The 21,061-nt window shown below is 40.2% G+C and overlaps 1 protein-coding gene across 1 annotated transcript in view; it reads right to left on the bottom strand.

The window, feature by feature from the left end:
- Window positions 1–99: 99 nt before the first annotated feature.
- Usp32 (Ubiquitin specific protease 32) overlaps window positions 100–21,061 on the bottom strand; it is a 64,518-nt gene continuing 43,556 nt past the window's right edge. Inside the window, exons 14-27 of the mRNA XM_068767736.1 lie at window positions 20,546–20,671; window positions 19,149–19,355; window positions 18,121–18,310; window positions 17,352–17,466; window positions 16,021–16,151; window positions 14,902–15,053; window positions 10,864–11,123; window positions 9,459–9,653; window positions 8,412–8,584; window positions 6,542–6,648; window positions 3,077–3,211; window positions 2,065–2,250; window positions 841–1,260; window positions 100–420 (exon numbers count right to left, since the gene is read on the bottom strand). Coding sequence (XP_068623837.1) covers window positions 157–420; window positions 841–1,260; window positions 2,065–2,250; window positions 3,077–3,211; window positions 6,542–6,648; window positions 8,412–8,584; window positions 9,459–9,653; window positions 10,864–11,123; window positions 14,902–15,053; window positions 16,021–16,151; window positions 17,352–17,466; window positions 18,121–18,310; window positions 19,149–19,355; window positions 20,546–20,671 — 2,661 coding nt within the window. The 3' untranslated portion in view covers window positions 100–156. The remainder of the gene's footprint in view (window positions 421–840; window positions 1,261–2,064; window positions 2,251–3,076; window positions 3,212–6,541; window positions 6,649–8,411; window positions 8,585–9,458; window positions 9,654–10,863; window positions 11,124–14,901; window positions 15,054–16,020; window positions 16,152–17,351; window positions 17,467–18,120; window positions 18,311–19,148; window positions 19,356–20,545; window positions 20,672–21,061) is intronic.

Raw genomic sequence — 21,061 nt, 5'->3', positions numbered from 1 at the left:
ACCTATCTTTAATAAAATTTTGGTGGAAATTCAAAAGACCGAGCACAATTACTTCACATTACGTGATCAATTTGGTATACACGCATCTTGATGGATATTTTTGGGTTAGTTGTAGTTGTTTGTGTGGTTGTGGTGTGCGTGTGTGTGTGTGTGCGCTCAGGCGAGCGAGCAGGCCGCGCGCAGGTCCGCGTCGTCGGGCGGCAGGCTGGCGGCGGGCTGCGGCGTGCGCGCGCGCATGTCGGGCAGGTAGGCGTCGTAGCGCAGGCCGCGGCGCTCGTAGAACAGCAGGTAGGCGGCGGCCGGCTCGAGCGCGCGCGGCTCCACCTCGCGGCACGAGCTGTCGTTGTAGCAGAGCCACGCGCCCGACGGGTTGTGCGCGTACGCAACGTAGTGCCCGCCGTGCAGCTGCCCCGAGTGCGACTGCACCAACACGAACAACAACACAAATGTTTTAGCTGCAACTGTTTTAGTTATTAAACTAAGTTCAGCAGATTTGAAAGTTAACTTAAGACGGCCAAATAGGAAGTCCATTCACAAACTGGACAGGCCATATTGTTAAGGTAGTCGGAAATGACGACGGTTATTGGAGGAATATAAAATAAATAATGGCGGTAAAACAACGTAAAATATAAATAACTCGCAACGAAACAATATAAAAGTTATATATAATATAAAACTTAAATACAAAGAGGTTATATATAATATAAAAAGTTATATATAATATAAAACTTAAATACAAATAATATAAAACTTAAATACAAATATATATATAAAACTTAAATACAAAGAGGTGAAAAAAATTGGGAATTGTATGCGGTAGTGACAGAGCTGATAACTAACCACAACAGCGTAAAGCTTGTACTTCAAATCGAAGGGGTCCTGGTCATTTTCAAGATGGTGCTGGTGGTAGTCCACCAGGTTGTCATCGGTGACAGGCGTGGCCGTTAGACTGGTAGATTCCAGCCGCGCTCTGCCTCTAATCTCCACAGACTCCTTGCGCTTGTCCGGTACAGCTCGATGTCTGTCCTGTTCTTGAGGGTCGTCATGCAGCTCGTCGTCAGAGTGCTCGCTGTCGGTCTCTGCGATGCGCGCAGCGGGGCGCCGGCGCAGCGCTTGCAGCTCACGGTGCCGCAGTATAGTCTCCTGCGGCACGGACGCCAGATACGGCGTCGGGTCGAAGTCCTCGAACGGAAAGTTGACCACCTTCTGCGACTTTATCCACTTGCTGTTCACGTACTGGAAGCGTTTCAGGTGGATGATCTGCGGACAAAGTTTTATTCTTTAACAGCTGATATGAAAGTCACTGGCGGCATCAGATGCGTGAGGTAACTTCAATTTGTTATGTCCGTGAGATTTTTTTGGACATGTATGAACCTGTAGGAGTGGTCGCGGTACGGTAGCTTCTTGTTCTTCGGTAGCTTCTTGTGCTTCGGTAGTTCGTCGGTTGTATCTTGTTCGTCGATTGCTTCTTGTTCGTCGGTTGCTTCTTGATCTTCAGTTGCTTCTTCCTGCGTTGACCGCACCTCCGCTAGCCCTTATAATGAGCGCGGAGACTCTCAACAGCGCGATGCAGATTTTCGTTGCGTCTACTGTGGCGCCATCTGTCATGTATCTGTTTCACTGCCGCCGCCGCCATCCGATTGACGGTCACGTGGGTAAGAGCTTGGTGTTTGAGTGGCGCGCGACATGCACGCCACAAACCCTTATGGCGTTTGTTCCGGGTTGACTAGATACCTATTTACTATTACTTCTTGGTCTTGTTTGGAACGCGCTGCAGTCCTAATGCTATGCTAATAAAATGTACTTCAATCCAGATAAGCGTTTTTCATTCTACCCCCTAGTTGTGCTCTGTACCCGTTCGCTATTCTGACTCTGCAACTGCGAGAAGTTGACTTACAGCACTTATATCTACAAGTGAGAGAGTGTGTGTGTGGGGGGGGGGGAGTATCTGATTGAATGTTATAAGGTTGTGAGTGTATTTTAAATTGGTTGCAAAAAGTCAACTCTGTAAAACGTTTGGTGGGTTTGGTGTCCCCGAAGGCTTGGTGTTAAATTAAAACTCACGAGTATGGGCGGCGCGCGCCAAATCTGCAGCTTCTTGGTGGCGGGCTGCGCGCTGCGGCACCCGTCGCAGTGGTACCGCTGCTCCAGGCGCTCCTCCGACGTGAAGGCGGCCAGGCAGCTGCCCAGGTCCACGGGCCGCGCCGCCGCCGCGCTGCACTCCGCGACCGACGCGTGCTCCACCCACGCCTGCAACGCACTCACGTATATATACCACTGACCAAGCACTTAGCTGGCACACTCACACACTGCAGTACACAGTTAGGATTCTCATTGTATATATCAGGCTATAAACTTAAAGATCACCACCATGTCAGATCTTGCGCTGACCTTGACTAAGCCGTCAGTCCACCTAGTGGTGCATCAACCCACGCCGCGTCTACTACTACCTCGTGGCAACCGCGCCTGCTTATATACTATATAAAATACTAGAAAATTTACCTATCTCACTAATATTTATAGTAATTACAAGAACTAGCAAGAAATTGAGGTAGGAAGAATATTTGTACGTCAACTACACGCTACTTATTCTTGTTCTCATGCTATAGCAGTCTGTAATAAATTGCCACGAGTGATAACACCGCTCATTGTGCTTTATGAAATAAATCTACATAATTCTTTTGTTACATATACAATAAAGTGTTAAAAAATATTTTGTGTTTTTATGGTCTTGTATTACACGATAGGTTTATAAGAAAACTCAAGGTCACCTAAAGAGCAACGGAGAGAACCAAGGTCACTGACGTAGCTCAAAGAGTATCACTTGAAGTGACAGTGGACAAGGTACTTTGCTGGTGCAAGTGATGGTTGTTGGGATTGAAATGTTTTCGAGTGGCGATTGGCGTGAATAGGTGGTCACCACTACCACACTCGGTGGTGGTGGCGGACATGCGTCATCGTAGCGATGTTGGAGGAAGGTCTATGGCTTTCAGTGTCTTAGATTCTAGGGGCTTGTTCCGGAACGACAGTATATCCAGGTGTGGTGGTGTGGTGCTGTGGTGGTTGGTGCACTGACCCGCTCGCGGGAGGCCTGGTAGCGCAGGTGCAGCGCGGTTGGCTCCCAGTCGATGGCCAGCATCAGGCCGCGCCGCCGCGCCGCGCGCAGCACGCTCGCCTCCAGGTACGACACCTCGCCCGACACGCTCTCGCCCTGCGCACCATTAATATAACAGTAATTTTGGAACAACACTTTCCATAAAGTTCTAGAACATTCTCATCTCACATAAAGTAAAAAAATATATTTTTTTAACATTATCTGATAACGACTAACTGCTTTCAGCCTCCCAGAATTCCCAAGAGGGAGAGCGCGTCCAAAAGCTACGTGGTGGTCTAATATCGGAATGGAACTGGGAACCATTCAACTTGATGCAGAGACAACCCAGGATAGAGTGGCCTGGCGCAAATTGATAAGGAGACTCGACCCCAAATTAAGGAAAAAGCGAAGGAAGAAGATCTGATAACGACTTCCTGATCGCAATAACTTCTAACAGTGATAAATTTGTATAATCAAATAAAAAATATTTATATACATCATGTTTACACTTGTTATTTTGGGACAATTAATGCCATAAAATCAAAACATATGTACGTCAATAGGACCCTGTTTTATTTATTGCAAGTTTCTTAGCATGAGAATCATGCCGTAATTTATAGGTTAAGCGTAAGAAGGGGGTGAATGTATAGCTCACTAGTCAACAAAAAGACTTAAAGATTTTACACATTTGCAATCACCCTAAATAAAGTGATCACTCTCAAATGATACGCTAGTTTCTATTAGAATGCGACATACCAATAAGTTATGCAGGGACAGATATTAAACCATAATTAATTTGATATGTATTATTCAGAATTTTGAAGACGCATTTTTTACTATATTATTATTGTTAAGTTATTTAGTATTTTTGAAATCATTGATTCTTCAACAGGGTGAACCATACATTAATCAACTGCGAATGAACTATACATTCACACCTTTAAACCTTTGAGACCTATATATATCAAACTATATAACAGGTTGTCAAATATCTTCCTTCCGCTTTTTTGCTCTTTATTCAATGCTTTATAAAAAGTGTTACAGTGATCGGATTTAGTTCAAATATGCGCCGTTTTGTTTGATAATCTGTTTTCATCTAGACGGCAACTTCATAATACCTCCCTCGTAGAAGCCCCCCTCCTTATTTGCGAAGAACTCGGACAGCCACTTTTCACAAACCTCTTTTGAGTTCAACTTTACACCACCAAGGGCGTTCGCCATGGACAGGAACAGATGGTAATCACTTGGCGCTATGTCCGGGCTATATGGTGGATGTGATAAAACCTCCCATCCGAGCTCCCGTAGCTTCTGACGAGTCATCAACGAAGTGTGTGGTCTGGCGTTGTCCTGGTGGAACACTACACCCTTCCTGTTGGCCAATTCTGGACGCTTCTGGTCGATCGCCTGCTTCAAGCGGTCCAGTTGTTCGCAGTAGATGGTAGAATTAAGCGTCTGGCCATATGGGAGCAGCTCATAGTGGATGATTCCCTTCCAATCCCACCAAACACACAGCAAAACCTTCCTGGCCGTCAATCCCGGCTTGGCCACTGTTTGGGACGATTCACCGGCCTTCGACCACGACCGTTTTCGCTTGATATTGTCGTATGTGATCCATTTTTCGTCGCCAGTCACCATCCGCTTCAAGAATGGGTCGAGTTCGTTCCGTTTCAGCAGCATATCGCAGGCGTTGATTCGGTCCAGAAGGTTTTTTTGCGTCAAATCATGCGGCACCCAAACATCAAGCTTTTTTTTGTATCCAGCCTTCTGCAGATGGTTTAAAATGGTTTGGTGACTAACTCCCATCTCCTGGGCGATGTCACGAGATGCCACATGCCGGTCTAACTCGATGTAGTCCATGATTTGATCGGTATTTGTCGTCACAGGTCTTCCGCCGGCTGGCTTATCCATGGTGTCGTTTTCGCCGGCTCTGAATCGTCGAAACCATTCCTCCGCGGTTTGAAGTGATAGAGTACCATCCCCCAAAACACCATTAATCTCACGGAACGTTTCTCTAGCGGATTTGCCTTTAACGAAGGAAAACTTTAAAATAGCGCGAATTTTGGCGTTAGTGAACTCCATGTTTACACGTCTATAACTGTTGAACGCAATATCCAAACTAATCATGCATAGCGTCGTTTTGTAGGTTATGTCAAGACCTTTCAAATTATGTATAGTATTGCCAGATACGAGCTTTGTAGCGCTTTGTACATAGCCGCGAAATTCAAAAGACAAAAAGGCGGAAGGGAGATATTTGACAACCTTTTATGTCATCCTGTATAACTTAGTGCGACATAACTTATGTTCGAACCTCGAAATTTATTGCGATGCTATCATATTTATTATAAGTCTATTAGCAGTGTGAATAGTATAGATAACGAGAAAGCTATGTCCATGTGTTTTCATGGCCCCCTTTTAGGGGCTTTTAATTTAGTTATTTGTTCTTCATATTTCTCCTTCCGTTCTTCTCTCACACTCTCTCTTCTCCCTTCTTTTACAATATCTTCCATTCATTCCATTCATTCTGTTAATTTAATTTGCGTTCTAGTTATATATCGCCTTCTATGTGTCTTCACATTTCTCACTATTTTATTTATATTTTTGATATTAAATTTATTTACTTCGGCTGTTAAAATTTGTTTTCTTATATACATATCACATTTACTTATTATCCGACATTAAGTTTTGTGTATATTTATGACTTCATGACCTCCTCGCAGTAATGTTAGAATCTGTCGGGGCATTCCGCACCCTATATTAGTGAGTCAATGCTGCCACTCTACCTTCTTTCCTAGCTGAATAAGTAACAGTAGGTAATTGCAGCACGGCCTGGTCCATCTCTTGGTCACAGATGCACAAATGAACTTTCTACTTCGATTTCTATATATTTTTGGATACTGAATAAGGGACAGTAGACAGTAGGTAATTGCACCGTGGTCTGGTCCACCGTTTTGGTCAAAGATACACGAGGAACTCTACTGCTTAAACCTATGAACACCCGTATGGATCTGTGGGAGTCGTATATATACTGATGTGATGTCTGAATGAATAATAGGTGTAAGATTTTGTGGGCGAGCGTAGCCGACGGGCGAACTTAGTGTGCCGAATTAGTGCAGCGGGCACATGCACGCACCGGTGACGCGGGCGCAGACCTTTTGTTACTTTTGTTTTTTTTTGTTTCTTTTGCGCCTTTGTTCTATTGCCCGCTTTCACTCGGTCGCAGAGCACATTGCGCCCCAGAGTCCTACGACGAATGCACGTCCTTTTTGCTCGCACTCAAGCGCTAATAAAAATTTGTTCGTGTGTTAAATAAATTGATAAAGTGTTACAAACGTCTTTTAATAAGATACTAACTCTTTAGATCAAAGCCGTGTTCAGCTCTATAGTACAATGTAAATATACAAAAATGTTTATGTGAATGTCTGTGCGTAGTGAACTTATACCACGTACCCCGATGTCGGCGGGCAGGCGCGCGCTGTTGTGTCGCTGCAGCTTGTGCCTTGAGCCGGGCGAGCCTTCCGACAGGCTGCTGCTGTCGTACGACGGGAACTCTGATTCTGTTTATAAGGAAATATCATTATTATGTTTAGTTATGTCAAGGATTCATGATGCTAATGCATTGTGGCTTCACAACACAACGTACAAGGAAGAAAACACTCTAAAAAGATCTGTAAGATCAAACATCTGGGACCGCACGATTTGGGGCAAACTTGTAAATTCTAAAATCATCATGACTTGTGTTATCCATGAAGAAATTTTTGTGAAACTTTCAGAAATTATTTAATATAAGTATTATTGAGAAAAAAATGATTTAAAAAAAAATTACATTGGACTTTTTAATAAAAAAAAATTAATATATACGAAATTTGCAAAGCTCCAAAATGAATTCCATCCGAGACTAAACCGGTTATACAATAATATCTTTAGATTGTTCCCTTGATGACGTGATCCATCCGTAACAGATGGAACGGAATACATATGTATGTATATTATAGAACGATGCCACATCGATTAGTTCTTATTTCTATATATTTACACTTTATTGTAAACTAAAGAAGAAAAGCAAATGTAACATAATAACATAGATAATAACTAAGAACAGAAACAATTCAAGTGGTACAAGAGGCGGTCTTATCGCTCGAGGCGATCTCTACCAGACAACCTTTGGATAGAGACAAAGTGAAAGGCAGTTTAGGGAGTACGTACATACAAAAATAATCATACATATACATATAAATATATATGTTTGTGTACTAGCCCTTATATTATTAATTCATCGAGTGGGATAGTTATATTACTTTTAAAACATTTTTACAAATTTCGTAATGGCGGACGTAATATCTTTAGATATTCTATATCAGTCTACCCAAGGTCTTACAGAGACAACTAGTGGGTAGGTGAGGTGGTAGTCAAATTTAATTGAGTATATAAACATATGGTATCTATATGAATACTATACTTATTATAATTTTAGTTAACACCGGTCGTGTCTAACGCAACTCAGATTTTACTTCTCAACTCTAAGAATTGCTTGTCTGTAGTAGCTATGGGCGATGCACTTCGCCCATGCAGTTAACTGCCGCATGGGACCACCAGCTACAAAGGTTGGTTCCCTATTAAGTTGACAAGGTCACGAGAAATAGATGCATGCAGGTAGAGCATGTGGAAATTATATACAAATAACTAGCTGACCCGGCCACGCGTTGCTGTGAAAATTTAAAAAGTGGAAATAATTGAATTATACGGTATTTTGTTCACTACAAAATAAATTTAATTAATTTTATAGCGTCAACAACACGTGGTAATTATGCTGTTAAAATGTAGCTTATATGACACGTTCGTAGATTTACCATAGCAGCGCCATCTATTGATTACTTACTCGACCCAGTCGAAAGGTATCGACATCTGTTAGAATCATTTGGAGTTAACAGATAATTGTGACTGTCAAATAATAACAGACAATAATTAGCAATAAATTAAAATTGCGACTATAATTTGAGATTTAAACTATCCTATCTCTCAAGTTAGATCGAACTGCACATGGTGTGCGAATTTTATTATAATCGGTTAAGTGGTTTAGAAGTCCATTGAGTATAAACATTGTGACATGAGATTTATATATATTAAGATTATTAATTAATATACATGTAACGCCATCTATTGGAACGTAGATTGTATAGTGTTCCTACCATCATTGTTATAAAGTAATATGTATGTATGTTTCTGAACGTATAATAAAAAGAGTTAGTTCTGTTCGAATCTCATAACCGGCGTTTTATTATAGAGCACGATTGCAGTCTTGCATGATCATGTATCTCACCGTGGGCACGGTCGTCGTGGGCGCGGTCGTCGTGGGCGCGCAGCAGCGGCTTGTGGTCGCTGGGCACCGCGCAGCCGCGGCACAGCGCCGGCCACGCGCACAGCGCACACCACGCGCCCGACGCGCACACGGCGCGCAGAGTGAACGGGAACTCGTACCCCAGGCTGTCGTCGCTACATTAAATGTATACATCTAATTCATTATTTACCTAACAATTTGCGTAGTTTTGGCGCATTACAAATACGCCTACAATTAAAAATAGCAACAATGTTTTTTTCATAAAGACTAAAATACTGACTGTGCAGCTAACAACGACGAAAGACTTTGAAAATAAGCTAAATAATCCCAAGCACACTCATATTACTCGCATGGTCATCAGAGAGCAGATTCAGTTCAGCATTTATGGAGACATTAAATTATTTCTGCCAACCAAATGTTGTACCACAGTGGATATTTGGCAAAAAAATATTATGATCAATCTAGTATCTGTACATAATTTATTTCTTTCTATTTCGAGACACTATACGCCTAAACGCTCTCTCTGGGAGGAGACCTTCGTAACTGTAATTATTTTTTTTTGTCTTAAAATTGCAAGATATTGTGAAGGATTAAAGGAAAGAATAAAAGAAATTGAGAAGAATGAAAGTGAGTGTAGAATAAAGATAAAACCATGAAAAAAAATTATTTGTAAATAAAGTCCCTGTCCCAAACAAAACAGGGGTACGAGAGGCTCCCAATAGCGGGGGCCATAAAAATATTTTTGTGTTGATAGATGGCGCTGTCAGAACTGTAGTGTATTTGTATATTGATAGATATCGCTGTTAGCGACTTCATGGTATTGGAGCCCCTGACGCCGTCAAGGTCGACGGAACGTCTCCACCGCGAGATGCAGAACCTCGAGGGTCTGATGAAGGACTTGTCAGCCATCACCCAGCGGCAGTTTCATTGCTAGTGGTGGACTAATGGAGTTTTTGACGAAACAAACTTGTATAATTATTAATACTTGTATTATTATTTGTGTGTGGGTAAATGTGCGCGTGTGGGTACCAGTCGGCGGCGTGGTTGGGCAGGCCGGAGGGCGGCGGGCGCGGCGTGAGCAGGCGCGCCAGCTGCGCCCACACGCGCGCGTACAGCGCCCGGCCCGGCTCGCCCGCGCGCAGCGCCACCACCAGCGGCACGCCGAACAGCGCCGGCCGCACGCGCTGCCACGCCAGGAAGAACGCGTCCGCGCGGCTCTGCTTCCTGCGCACGCGCATGCAACCTTTTGCACAATACAACACCGGGCAATGTCCTTGGGACAATCGCCTACATTTTGTGACCACTCCAAAATGAAATAACTAAATGTCTATACATCAACACTCAAGTATTTATAAAAACTCTACCCTACTACTGAATATTGTACCTTCCACAGTTGGGCAATTCGAAAGCGGACTTGACAATTTAACCTATAGCTTTAATATAAAAATATATATGTTATATAGTGGGGCTTATTGTCATATCAATGATCTATTTATAGAACGTCCACCACTGGACTTAGACCTTCCACAGATTTCCAACAAGACCAGTTTGAAGTGGCTTGCGTGCATCTTACGAGGAACTTGACAGTACACTTTGGTTAGTACACTCGTATTGTACTCGATATACTTTGTACATATTAAAAGTACAATCACACACAGAATATTAATAAGATTAGACGAATATTTATAAAATCTCCTGGTGTGTATGAATAAAGGAGCATCGATAACACACGTCTGGATCTTTCAAGACGTTGAGCAAATGTAAAAACTTTCTTGAAGACTGTTTTATTGAAGTAATGGAAGTAGTCAGAGGCGATGACAACACTGAAGCTATTTCTCCTATGTACCTACTGTGATCAAAGAGTAAGGTGAAATTGTCATTATAACTCCCGAGCAAAAGGAAGCAGGAAAGTAATTTTTTTCATAGGTTGGTAGAACTAACATTTGCCAAGCGCCTGTTTGTCAAAAGGTTTAATTATCTACAAGTTAGTGGTTTCGGATTTGGATCCGTACTGACTGCACCGACTTCCGGCTATTCAGCAAAATCAAAAGACTAAAGCAAGACGCTATTTTGACACCATTGACAATAAAACAGGAATTGAAGAAAGTTTTGAAAGTTCTTACCGGAAATAGATTGCTCAGATCAAAAGTAAATAATTTATTTTATGGACAAATTCACTTAATTACTGTATTATGTATATATAGTGTCATTGTCTAATCTTCTTTATTTAATGTCAATTCTACCGTTCGGTGCACTTTTTTTACAAACAGCTAGCGCCATCTGTCGACGCCGAGCGAAACGATACAGTTTCGATGTAAATACTCTAAATACTCTATTAAAAACTCTAGTTGTCCCTTACGACTGTTTACCTTCAATGTTCTTACTTCATGCTATATAGTATATTAGTACGTATAAGAATAATTTTAAATCATACCTATGCACAGCCACTAAATACTGAATGGGGGGTTCGTCCAAATCTTGCATCTTGTACATATCAGAGGGCGAGGAGGAGAACTTGTGCCGGGCCGCTGTGTGGGAGGTCGGGAGGTCTAGCGAGCGCGCGCTGGGCGCGGGAGACGCCCGCCCCGCCGCCACCCGCGGCAGCGTGCGACTGCGCCACTCCGCCCCGGTCTCTTCACCTTGGTAGAACGTGTTCGGTGGGCTCTGGGACATAAGAATTTCCGATCTCGAGCGCTGAAAATGAGGGTAAATAAAAAAAATAAAGCTTTGCAAAAAAAAAAAAACAAGACGGGCTTTTCGCAATGTACAAATAAGCGGCGAGCATAGACTACATATATTATCTGTCCTGTAAACTAAATAAAAACTAATTTTGCCAAGAATAAGAATCCAGTCCATTTTTTTTTATTTTTTATTTTTTTGTTAAGCATATTCAACATGTGAAGAATTAAGATACATTTAAATATAGATATAAAAATTCATTTATCCAACAATGGTACTTTTAATAAAATTATTGATCGTTTATTAAATAATAAGCCATTTCCGTCAATTTACTTATAATATGCGTTTTGAATTTTGCAAATGGATGTCCAATAATGTTTTGCGTTCAGTTTATAACAAATGATTTTTTGCATTTGAAACTTTGGTACAGCCAGTTTTTCACGGTACCTTTTATAACATATTAATACACAGAATTATTGAAAAGAACCGGGCAAAAATCTCAATAGTTTAACAATAATCAATATTTTATCAATATACGTTGTTCATTTTAAAATACTCCATCTATATCTATGTGGATTTGTAACACTTCTTAATCTGAAAGTGCTAGAAAAACTAAATTTAAAAGAAACTAAAATCTAATTGATATTCTTCAAAATGATATATGTGAACATTTTAAAACCTACAAGGGTTCAAAACGCATTTCATTTGGAGAATAATTCTCTTCAAAGTCATGTTTTTTTATCTACACTTTCCATACTGGGACATATAAATTCTTATTCAAGGCCTTAAATAACAATACAAAAAAGCATTTAAAAACATCACTTTGTTATGTACAAATCATATAATTTACATTAAACATATTAAAAATCTAAAAATACAGTAATACAACAGATAATAAATTATATACTCTGCTAAAAAATATGTGGTAACATTTTTGCTTATAAATTTAAAAACCACAGCATTTATATACACGCAAATAAAATTAATACAAAACAAAAACTACTAAATTGGGTAGAATTTTCGTCATCGGTTATGGCAACACTACATTACTACCAAAAATGGAAGTTAGGTGTAATATCTACTCAGGTGTATATATTGCGGATGATGGATGGGTGATATGATTTGTGAACAATTATGTAAATACAAAATATGTTTAAAACCGTAAGAATAATGTAATAATTGATTTAATAAACTTGATATAGTCAATAAGGAAACAAAAATCGAAGGATATATTTTTATAATACAGGAATAAATAGTTTTAATGTTGTTTGAGTCACTTAGTACGTTGTTTATTTAAAGGCTTTTAAATAATAAAATTTAGTAGACAATGTTTCCCACGCCCAACAGTGGAGATAAAATTGTAACAAGTTTTCAAATTGTCATTACTACATATTAAAATTAATTATTATTAACATCTGTCCTTGCAGATTTTGTATTGACTGAAGTTAATCGTCTATCGTATTCACAACTAAAACTTTTATATTTATAACCAAACACCCTGTATACATTTAGAATCGAACTTATTACCTGGGGGTTCGTAGTTGCAAATAGATTTAAAATTGACCACAATATTACGTTAGTTTTAAGAATGCAATATCAATAAAATAATTAAACACATATCAAGCGGTCACTGTGAACTTTGCTTTCTAATTATAACAATTTGAATGGTTATGGTGCGTGACTTTATAGGTAATGTCTGCACATGTCAAATATTTAGAAATATTCGAAAAACAGATTTAATTTTTAAACATGTTTACTATTTATTCCATTTGCTACAGTTTCTATCGGTTTTGGCGTTGTGAACGTGTATTTCTTTACAGTGGTTAGTGGTTTTATTTACATATCGTATGTTCATGGATGATGTAAATACTCTTTGTTACCTTCTCAATGGGGACATGTCCGTGTATAGATGTCTGTCGCGCTATATCCGCTGTCGATAACTCATTGCAGTTGGGGCGTGATATTCAGTTAATAAATTGTTAATCACAAAACATATAGTGTGTATGCGCCCTTATGTCAAATTCGTAAAAAAAATCAAATATGGTATTTAATATTGATCATAATCTAGTTGCTTCTGCGAATCGTGGATGTGGAATATAACAAAAAAAAAATAACTCAAGTTACTTCTTATTCCAGCACTATCTGCCAGTATAAGTTTCGTCGAAATCATTTCAGATATAAGTCGCAACAAACAGAGAGACAGAAAAAAATATAATTCATATATTTGTACCATATATATTCTTACGTATGTAATAAAAAGCGATAATTTTAATAATACAAACAGACAATAAAATTTTATTTATTTATATAGATTATCTAATTTAAATATATCATTTATAATTATTTTACTATGGCATCGTTTTCATCGCTGCGCGGGTAGGCGGGAAATAGAATAAGTAACGTGGACAATAAAGAACGATTTGCACGACATCTATGTAAATAATTCAGAATTAAATCAACTGTTCCAAATATAAATTTTAAAATAGAGCTATAATAGTTTCAAACTCATAAATGTTCGCACAGATATCCTTATCATTTCAGAAATAGGGTGTCCACAGCTGGACATGGGCCTTTCTTATTGACGTTATTCAATTATTTATATGGTTAACTCTATGAATAGGAGCAAAGGCAATCAAGCAAGTTAACACAGACAATTTAAGACATTTTTGGGTTGAAAGATCTTTCATGAGATATTATTTAGGTGAAGATCTAATTTAATAGTTTATCATCATCATTTCAGCTGTGGGACGTTCACTACTGGACATGGGCCTCTCCCATAGACGTGCTATAGAACCAGCGTTTTTCATTTAACATTTCCATTGAACCCTAAAATGGTGCTTGTCATATATTTATATAAGGATCAAAATTTAACAGACATAAACATTAAGAGTAGAGGTCAGGTAAGAACGGATTTAATTCCACCCGGTCGAAGTGGCGTGCGATAAATTCGTGAAATGAGAGTATGTGTGTGAGGAGAGGGAGAGAGGAGGAGCAGGGGGAAGACGATAGGTTATAATATTGTTTCTTCACTTATTCACTTATTATCTACATTGTTTAACGGCGGCTTTGATGCAGTGCAGAGATTCTCTACCAGTCAGATACCAAACCGGTGTATAAATGTGATAGAAAAATTATTTCATGACATATGGTATTGTTTAATGTAATCATTTATCATGTGTGTATATATATATATATATATATATATATAATTGCCACTAAGATTTTTCGTCTTTCAAAAAGTTAACAAATCCTTCGTTGATTTAAGTGTACATAAGTAAAATAAAGTTCCACAAGATCATTTTAGGCCTTCCGTTTCTTTGTTTTAAATTTAGAATTAGAACTAAATAACATAGCTTTTATTATAGCATTCAAGAGTTTTTAGTCGATCGAAATGTGAGGTACTTGAATTGTTGACTCGTTTCACGGCTGATATTATAACATACACATTAAAAATTATTAAATTTCATTCAAAAAGAGCAACTGTTGAGTTTCTCGGCTTTTCTCAGCGGTCTGGCATTCGGAGCCGGTGGTACCTCTTATTACTTATAATGTTAAAATCAATTCACGATTTAAGTGCCTACTTTAATAAAGATATTTTGAATTCAATAAGTCGCGTTGTTGTGCGTTAGTTCTTAATTGTCCACGTATAGATGTGTACACGTATAGGCGTGTACACGTATAGGCGCGTACACGTATAGGCGCGTACACGTATTGGCGCGTACACGTATAGGTGCCGTATAGGTTTAGGTGCGTGTGTGCGTGCGTGTGCGTGGCGGCGTGTGCGAGCGCTAACCTTGAAGCAGAAGAGCGCGGGCATGCAGAGCGAGGCGGCGCGCACACTCACCGAGCCGCCGCGCTCCCCCGCCGCCGCCGACGCCCCCGCGCCGCCCCCCGCCGCGCCCGCAGCTGGTCCGCACGCAGACCACACGTCCGCGCCGCTCCAGTCTGTACACCCAGGGAGCTTTTACTACCACTCATACACCAGGGAACCATGTACAGAAACATTAATGAAGTTTCTCCTGTAACCCAGCGCCAACGCTCTTGGAAGTATGGTTCTCTCGGGCATTTAAATCCGAATACTAACCACATATTAACCAATATTTAACCACACAGACTCTTTGTTTGGTACTAATCGGTGTAACATAACTCCTGAAGATGCCCCGTGGAGGGGTGAAACACGTGTTGAGTAATTTGGCGGTGGCGGTTGTGTGATTCGCATTGTTTGCCGCATACGCATTTATCAGCGGGCTGGCGGGCGGTGCATTTTATTGCACGACTACCACTGCATGTGCGGAAGTGGCTAAATATTGGTCCTTTTCTTACTTAGGATGGACTTCCGCGAGGTAACGCCTGATTCCATTAAACACGTATTAACCCTTGACGGCCAACCGACAAGAATCTCTTTAACGCCTAACGCCTGCAGCCATTACGTGCTATCGGAAACTTATGATTATAACAGATAGAAATAAAACTATCAATAAAAACATATTCTAGAAGAATATATATATAATATAAGAGTAAGTACTTCAAATGTATTCCAGTAAGAAATATAGACGAGTCATTCGGGCGTGAATTCATGCCCGCGGACGATGAAGGTTTAACCCTTAAATGCATGACTTTTATTTATACTTTTAAAAAAATATTTATCTTGCAGATAAGTACACCAAAATGCAGGGCAAAAAAAATTAAAATGTATATAATATTTTTTAAACTTACTTTTTAATAAAAAAACCTTATGTTGCATATATACAACACTATGCATTTACTCTCTCATTTTACGTTTAAGTGGTATGTTGCAGTTTTACGTCATTATGCATTTAAGGGTTAAATGACACGTATACAGCTTCCACAAAGTGCCCAGCTAAGTGATATAAGAACTTGACGGCATGGTTGGTTTTACTTTCTGACTAACCTTGGGCGGCACTGGTCTCGGGGGGCGGAATCTCGTACGCGAACAGGTCGGCGGCACCGCAGGGGCTCAGCTTGGCGCCGTCCTGCAGCAGCCGAGTGATGGTCGCGCCGGTGACCACCGCCAGCAACATACTGCGATATCACATAATTCTATTGCACTAGATATCAAACTGCTGTGACGAATCACCTTTGGGATATATATTTGCATATACATGTCGTAACTCTGTAGTTTCGTCATGTGTCGACAGATGGCGCTAGTTGTTCGTAATAGTATAAAATGTGCATCGCACGCTAAACACTCTCATACATATATGTGTATATATATATATATATATATTTATATATATATATATATATATATTTATATATATATATATATATATTTATATATATATATATATATATATTCTCAGACAAGCGCTGTGCTAACAAAGAAGTATTATCTAAGAATAATAATGATATCCAACTTGGAATTATATAATAAAAGATTAACATATAATATTAACATAACACACAGTTTCCGCACGCCACCGATTTTTTATATATATATATGTATCTGCATATCTATAAACGCACCATGACCTGAACAAAGAACTAGGGCAAGTTCTTTTCTTTATGGTCACTTTTCTTTACAATATCCTTATCACTTAAAAATACTGACACATAATTTTTTGTTTAATAAACTTCTTATATTGATTACACATCAATAACAATGTAGCCCGCAAATAAATATAAAACGTATGTATGCGTATGACAGTAGCGCCACGCTCGGCCGATTGAAGAACTAATTTGAACTGATTTTTAGTTATTAACTTTGCCACAGACAATATTTCTTCCTTTTTATTATCGTCAAATTGACAATTTGGGTATTGTTAATACACAGCCATAAAATGGTAATGCATTTAGTACGGCAAGGAATTCCGGACGCAGTCCGGATCTTGTGGGTGGACATCCTACGCTGTTCTGACAGGTCTGTGGTCTCTAATTCTTAACCTTAAAGCCCCTTGTAATAATATTGCTATATAAAAAGCCGCCATATGTGAAAGTTCCCGCGGACGTCGTCACAACGCTCAACCTTTTGTTCGTCTCGCCCACTCGTCTCGCTCACTCGCACGGCGTGCACGATACGCGCTCTCGCTTGCTCTTGGCAGGTAGCCAAGACGCGCAGCACGTGCGCCCGCGGCCGTTGCAGTTCCAGAGAGTCGGATTTGAGCCATGGTTCGATGCGCAACCGCGCGTAGGCGAATTATTCATTTTCCGCGCACAAATTGTTTTAATAATTAAATAAACGTTTTTCCACATCACACCCTGTAGTTGTTAAATCAAGCTTACCATTCAGGAGACAGGCCGCACAGCTCCGATAGCTTCTTCTTCAGGTCGTAATAGGTACCCTCCGAGTTCACTCTCACTCCGTACTTCACGGGAACGGAACCGTCCATCAGGATCACTAGAAACAAATATACAATGATAAAAAATTGATTTTGGTATAAAAAATTACAATTTCTTTTACAATAAAAGGATACGGTTCTTCCCAGATTGTTTTTTTTTTAAATTTACCTACCGTGTGTTGCAGGGACGTTACATTTTGGGTGTCAAGGAGTTTTTCAGTTTTTTTTTCCTGACATCCTTCACATATTTACTCTTCGCGTTCTGATCTTCTTTCACACATAGCTTTACTTCCCTCAATTACATTTGGTACTTATATCACAACATATATTTATACCATTTATATATTTCCAATAATTATTTATACTTTGTATCCATTTACTTATCTATAACCATCAATAGTTGACCTAACTCTTTTATTATATTTAACTTTTAGTTTCTTGTTGTCGGGCTTACCCGACCCCCTTATCTTAGTTTTGTTCTTATCAATCGTCTACTGTAACATTACCTAGCAGCACCTAAGTAGCGCGGGGCCACATTTATCGTCGTCCATGAGGAAGGCCAAAGAGGTCCAAATTAGTAAACATCCAGAGACCCTGAAATTATTCTATATTCGGGTGTTATTATGGTGGTACGAGCACACGTAGATCCATAGTCTGCCTAAGAGCCGCTGAAGCTAGTGGTAGCAGATAACTGGGTTAAAATGTCAACGTACCCCTGACCTCGCAGCGCACGTAGGACTCCATGGGCAGGGGTAGACTGAGCATGTTGAAGGTGTCGAAGCGCACGGACTCGTGGCCGCAGGTGTCGCAGCGCACCTTGGACTTGAGCTGCCCGTAGAACAGGTCCGTCATGATGGAGTTGTTCGACGCCGTGAACTGCTCCCACGCCTCCGCCGCCACCACCTGATCCCGGCACACACGACGTGTGATTTGGTAAATTATTAATAGGAAAAAAAGTTTTTTTGGAAATACAGGGAAGATAAAGCCCCTCCCTTTAACCCCCATTATTATTTGAACATATTACCATCTTTAAAAAGCTCTAACGCTAACAAATTAGCAGTAAGGCCCACATTTCCCAAGATCTAAGAGATCCCACCCTTAAGTCTTTGGATTTAAATGTTTATTTCCAAAGATAAGTCCCACGTATTCTGCTCTCTGGAAGGAAGTCTTCATGTGGGTTTTATGGGATTCCTTACCAGCAAACCTTTAAAACTTAAATGCCATGCAAGTCTTGTGTAACAGAGTTTTACCAACTATTTTTAACCTATTCTTTTTACTTTAAGGCAGTCAATTAAGTTCAGTTTTTGTAGTAGTATTGTGATTGATGTTAGAACAGATAGTAGATATAGAAGATGCAGGGGTCAGGGCACTGGAAGTTCTGGTGAAAGTCAGGTTTTATACTTTGATTCTGGGAGTGCGGGTGGTGGATGTGCCGAAAGTTGTAGTGGTGCACCAGGTCCGGTCGCGCGGCTGTATCAGTGAGCAGTAGACGTGTAAAGATTGCAATGATGATGAAGATCGGTGGGTGTGGTAGAAGATTAGTTTTATATCTTGGTACTGGGATGTGGCTGACGGAAGTTGTGTTGGTGTTCGGCGGGAAACCTGGTCTAGCCAGATAGTATTAATTGACCCAAGAGGTGGATGGACGATCTTGGTCGGAAAACGCTGGATGCTGGCGTTTTATTAGAAATCTAGGGGGAAAGCCTATATATATAGATGGAGGAGTGGTGGGGTGGTGTACCTGGTCCGGGCGTGCGGCGGAGTCCGCGTGGGGCGCGAGACGTCGGGGCGGCGCTGCACGGTTGAGGTCCTCGTGTAGGGCGTCCAGCAGCCAGGCCAGTAGCTCCTGCGCGTCGTGCTGCCCGCCGCCCGCCAGGCCGCGCGCGTGCCTCGACACGCACCAGCGCACGCGCAGCGGAGCCACCGACCGCGCGCTGCACGACCAGACCTGCAAGGTCAAGGTCAAGTCAAGGTTCCGTCCTCTCAGGTGCCTTTGTATCAGAATGCTAGCCGAGTGTCATCGACGAGTGACAGCCTAAACCGAGGGTCCACCGTGGTCTCCCTTGAGACTAGTTCCTCCACGTAGCTTTGCCATGTGATTTAAAAACTCCATCCTTCTAGTTCTATGAAATTATAGTACATAGCTGCTCGAAACAGGACTCCCAGGCATCTTTCTCGCTTTCGCTTCTTTAACAGAGCTTTTAAGCTTAGCACCCTCAACACCACGCCCCCTCGTACCCACAGATTATGCAAATTACACTTAGTATTACAGTATCATATGCCATTTAAAAAAATCGTCAAACCTAAATCATACTATATAAAGTATTATAAATGTCAAATTTAAATCAGTCGTAACTTATAAATATGGCGGTATTTTAAGGCACACAATATATTACAGCAGAAAGAAAATTTACGGAAGAATTACTTATTGTATTATACTTTGAGAAAACAAAAGTAATGTAATCTTTATTCCTACCGCTAATTTTAGGTACATCGCTATTTTTTTATTGACATCTATTAAATTTTATAAATAGTTATAAATAATAATATTAAATCTGAAATTAAAAATGCGAGCGCGTTTGTTCTTCGTTTATGGTCAAATCTTTTACAGCACAGGCCGTTCGATCGTGAAATCATTTACCTCACTACCTATTTTTAAGAAAAAGGTTAAGACCTATTTACTAGACCATTTATAATTTACCTTTATTTTTTTTTCTTTCTGTTTCTTTATTTTTTCTGAAGTAAGTGCAATCAGTCAGCTTGATATTTTTATTTATTATGAGTATATATGCTATGTAAATATGTATATAAAGTAAATTTGTATATATGTTTTGTCTATATGTACACATTAACTACCCGTTACTTTATCCCTCTACAGTTTTCATACTATGGTTGTCTGGAAGAAATTGCCTCGTGTGATAAGACCGCCTATTGTACTTTTTTCTTTAGTATGAAATAATTATATAATAATATATATATTATTTTATACTAATAAAGAAATAATATTTTTTTATTAGTATAAAAATATATGTATTGTGTAGTGCATACAATAAAGAATATTAAATTAACCTGAATTATTATATAGATAAGTTTTTCATATGTATGGGGGTGCGCACGCGCAGAAAACGGTCAACGCACCTCTTTACAGAGCTCTCCATACCGCAGTGCCAACGCGCCCTTCGTGCCAAGGGGGTTGCTTGAGTTGACCTCGTACAGGTGCATGCCGGAGTTGAAGTAGCGCGTCAGAGGACCCGTGTTCCACACCTGAAGAAAATTTACATAATTAAAAGGATCCCAGTACGATTAGTAACTAAAGTCCTGTGTTGTACCAGTTGCATAAAAGCGTTTGAAAATATGCATCGCCTTTTTAACCATCCATGTGGGTGGACATTCATTTATCTTAAGTAAGAAAAAGACCAATATTTAACCACTTCCGCACATGCAGTGGTAGTCGTGCAACAAAGTGCACCGCCCGCCAGCCCGCTGATAAATGCGTATGCGGCAAACAATGCGAATCACACAACCGCCGCCGTCAAATCATTCAACACGTGTTTCACCCCTCTACGGGGCATTTTCAAGAGTTATGTTACACCGATTAGTGCTAAACACACTGTGTTACCACCACTACCACTGCATGTGCGGAAGTGGCTAAAT

The sequence above is a fragment of the Battus philenor genome, unplaced genomic scaffold, assembly GCF_028537555.1.
Source record: "Battus philenor isolate CCGP_79_NKW_IND1 unplaced genomic scaffold, ilBatPhil1.0.hap1 SCAF_23, whole genome shotgun sequence".
NCBI classification, from domain to species: domain Eukaryota; kingdom Metazoa; phylum Arthropoda; class Insecta; order Lepidoptera; family Papilionidae; genus Battus; species Battus philenor.
The sequence above is the reverse complement of the archived record's forward strand: the minus strand, read 5'-3'. Positions and strand labels throughout refer to the sequence as shown.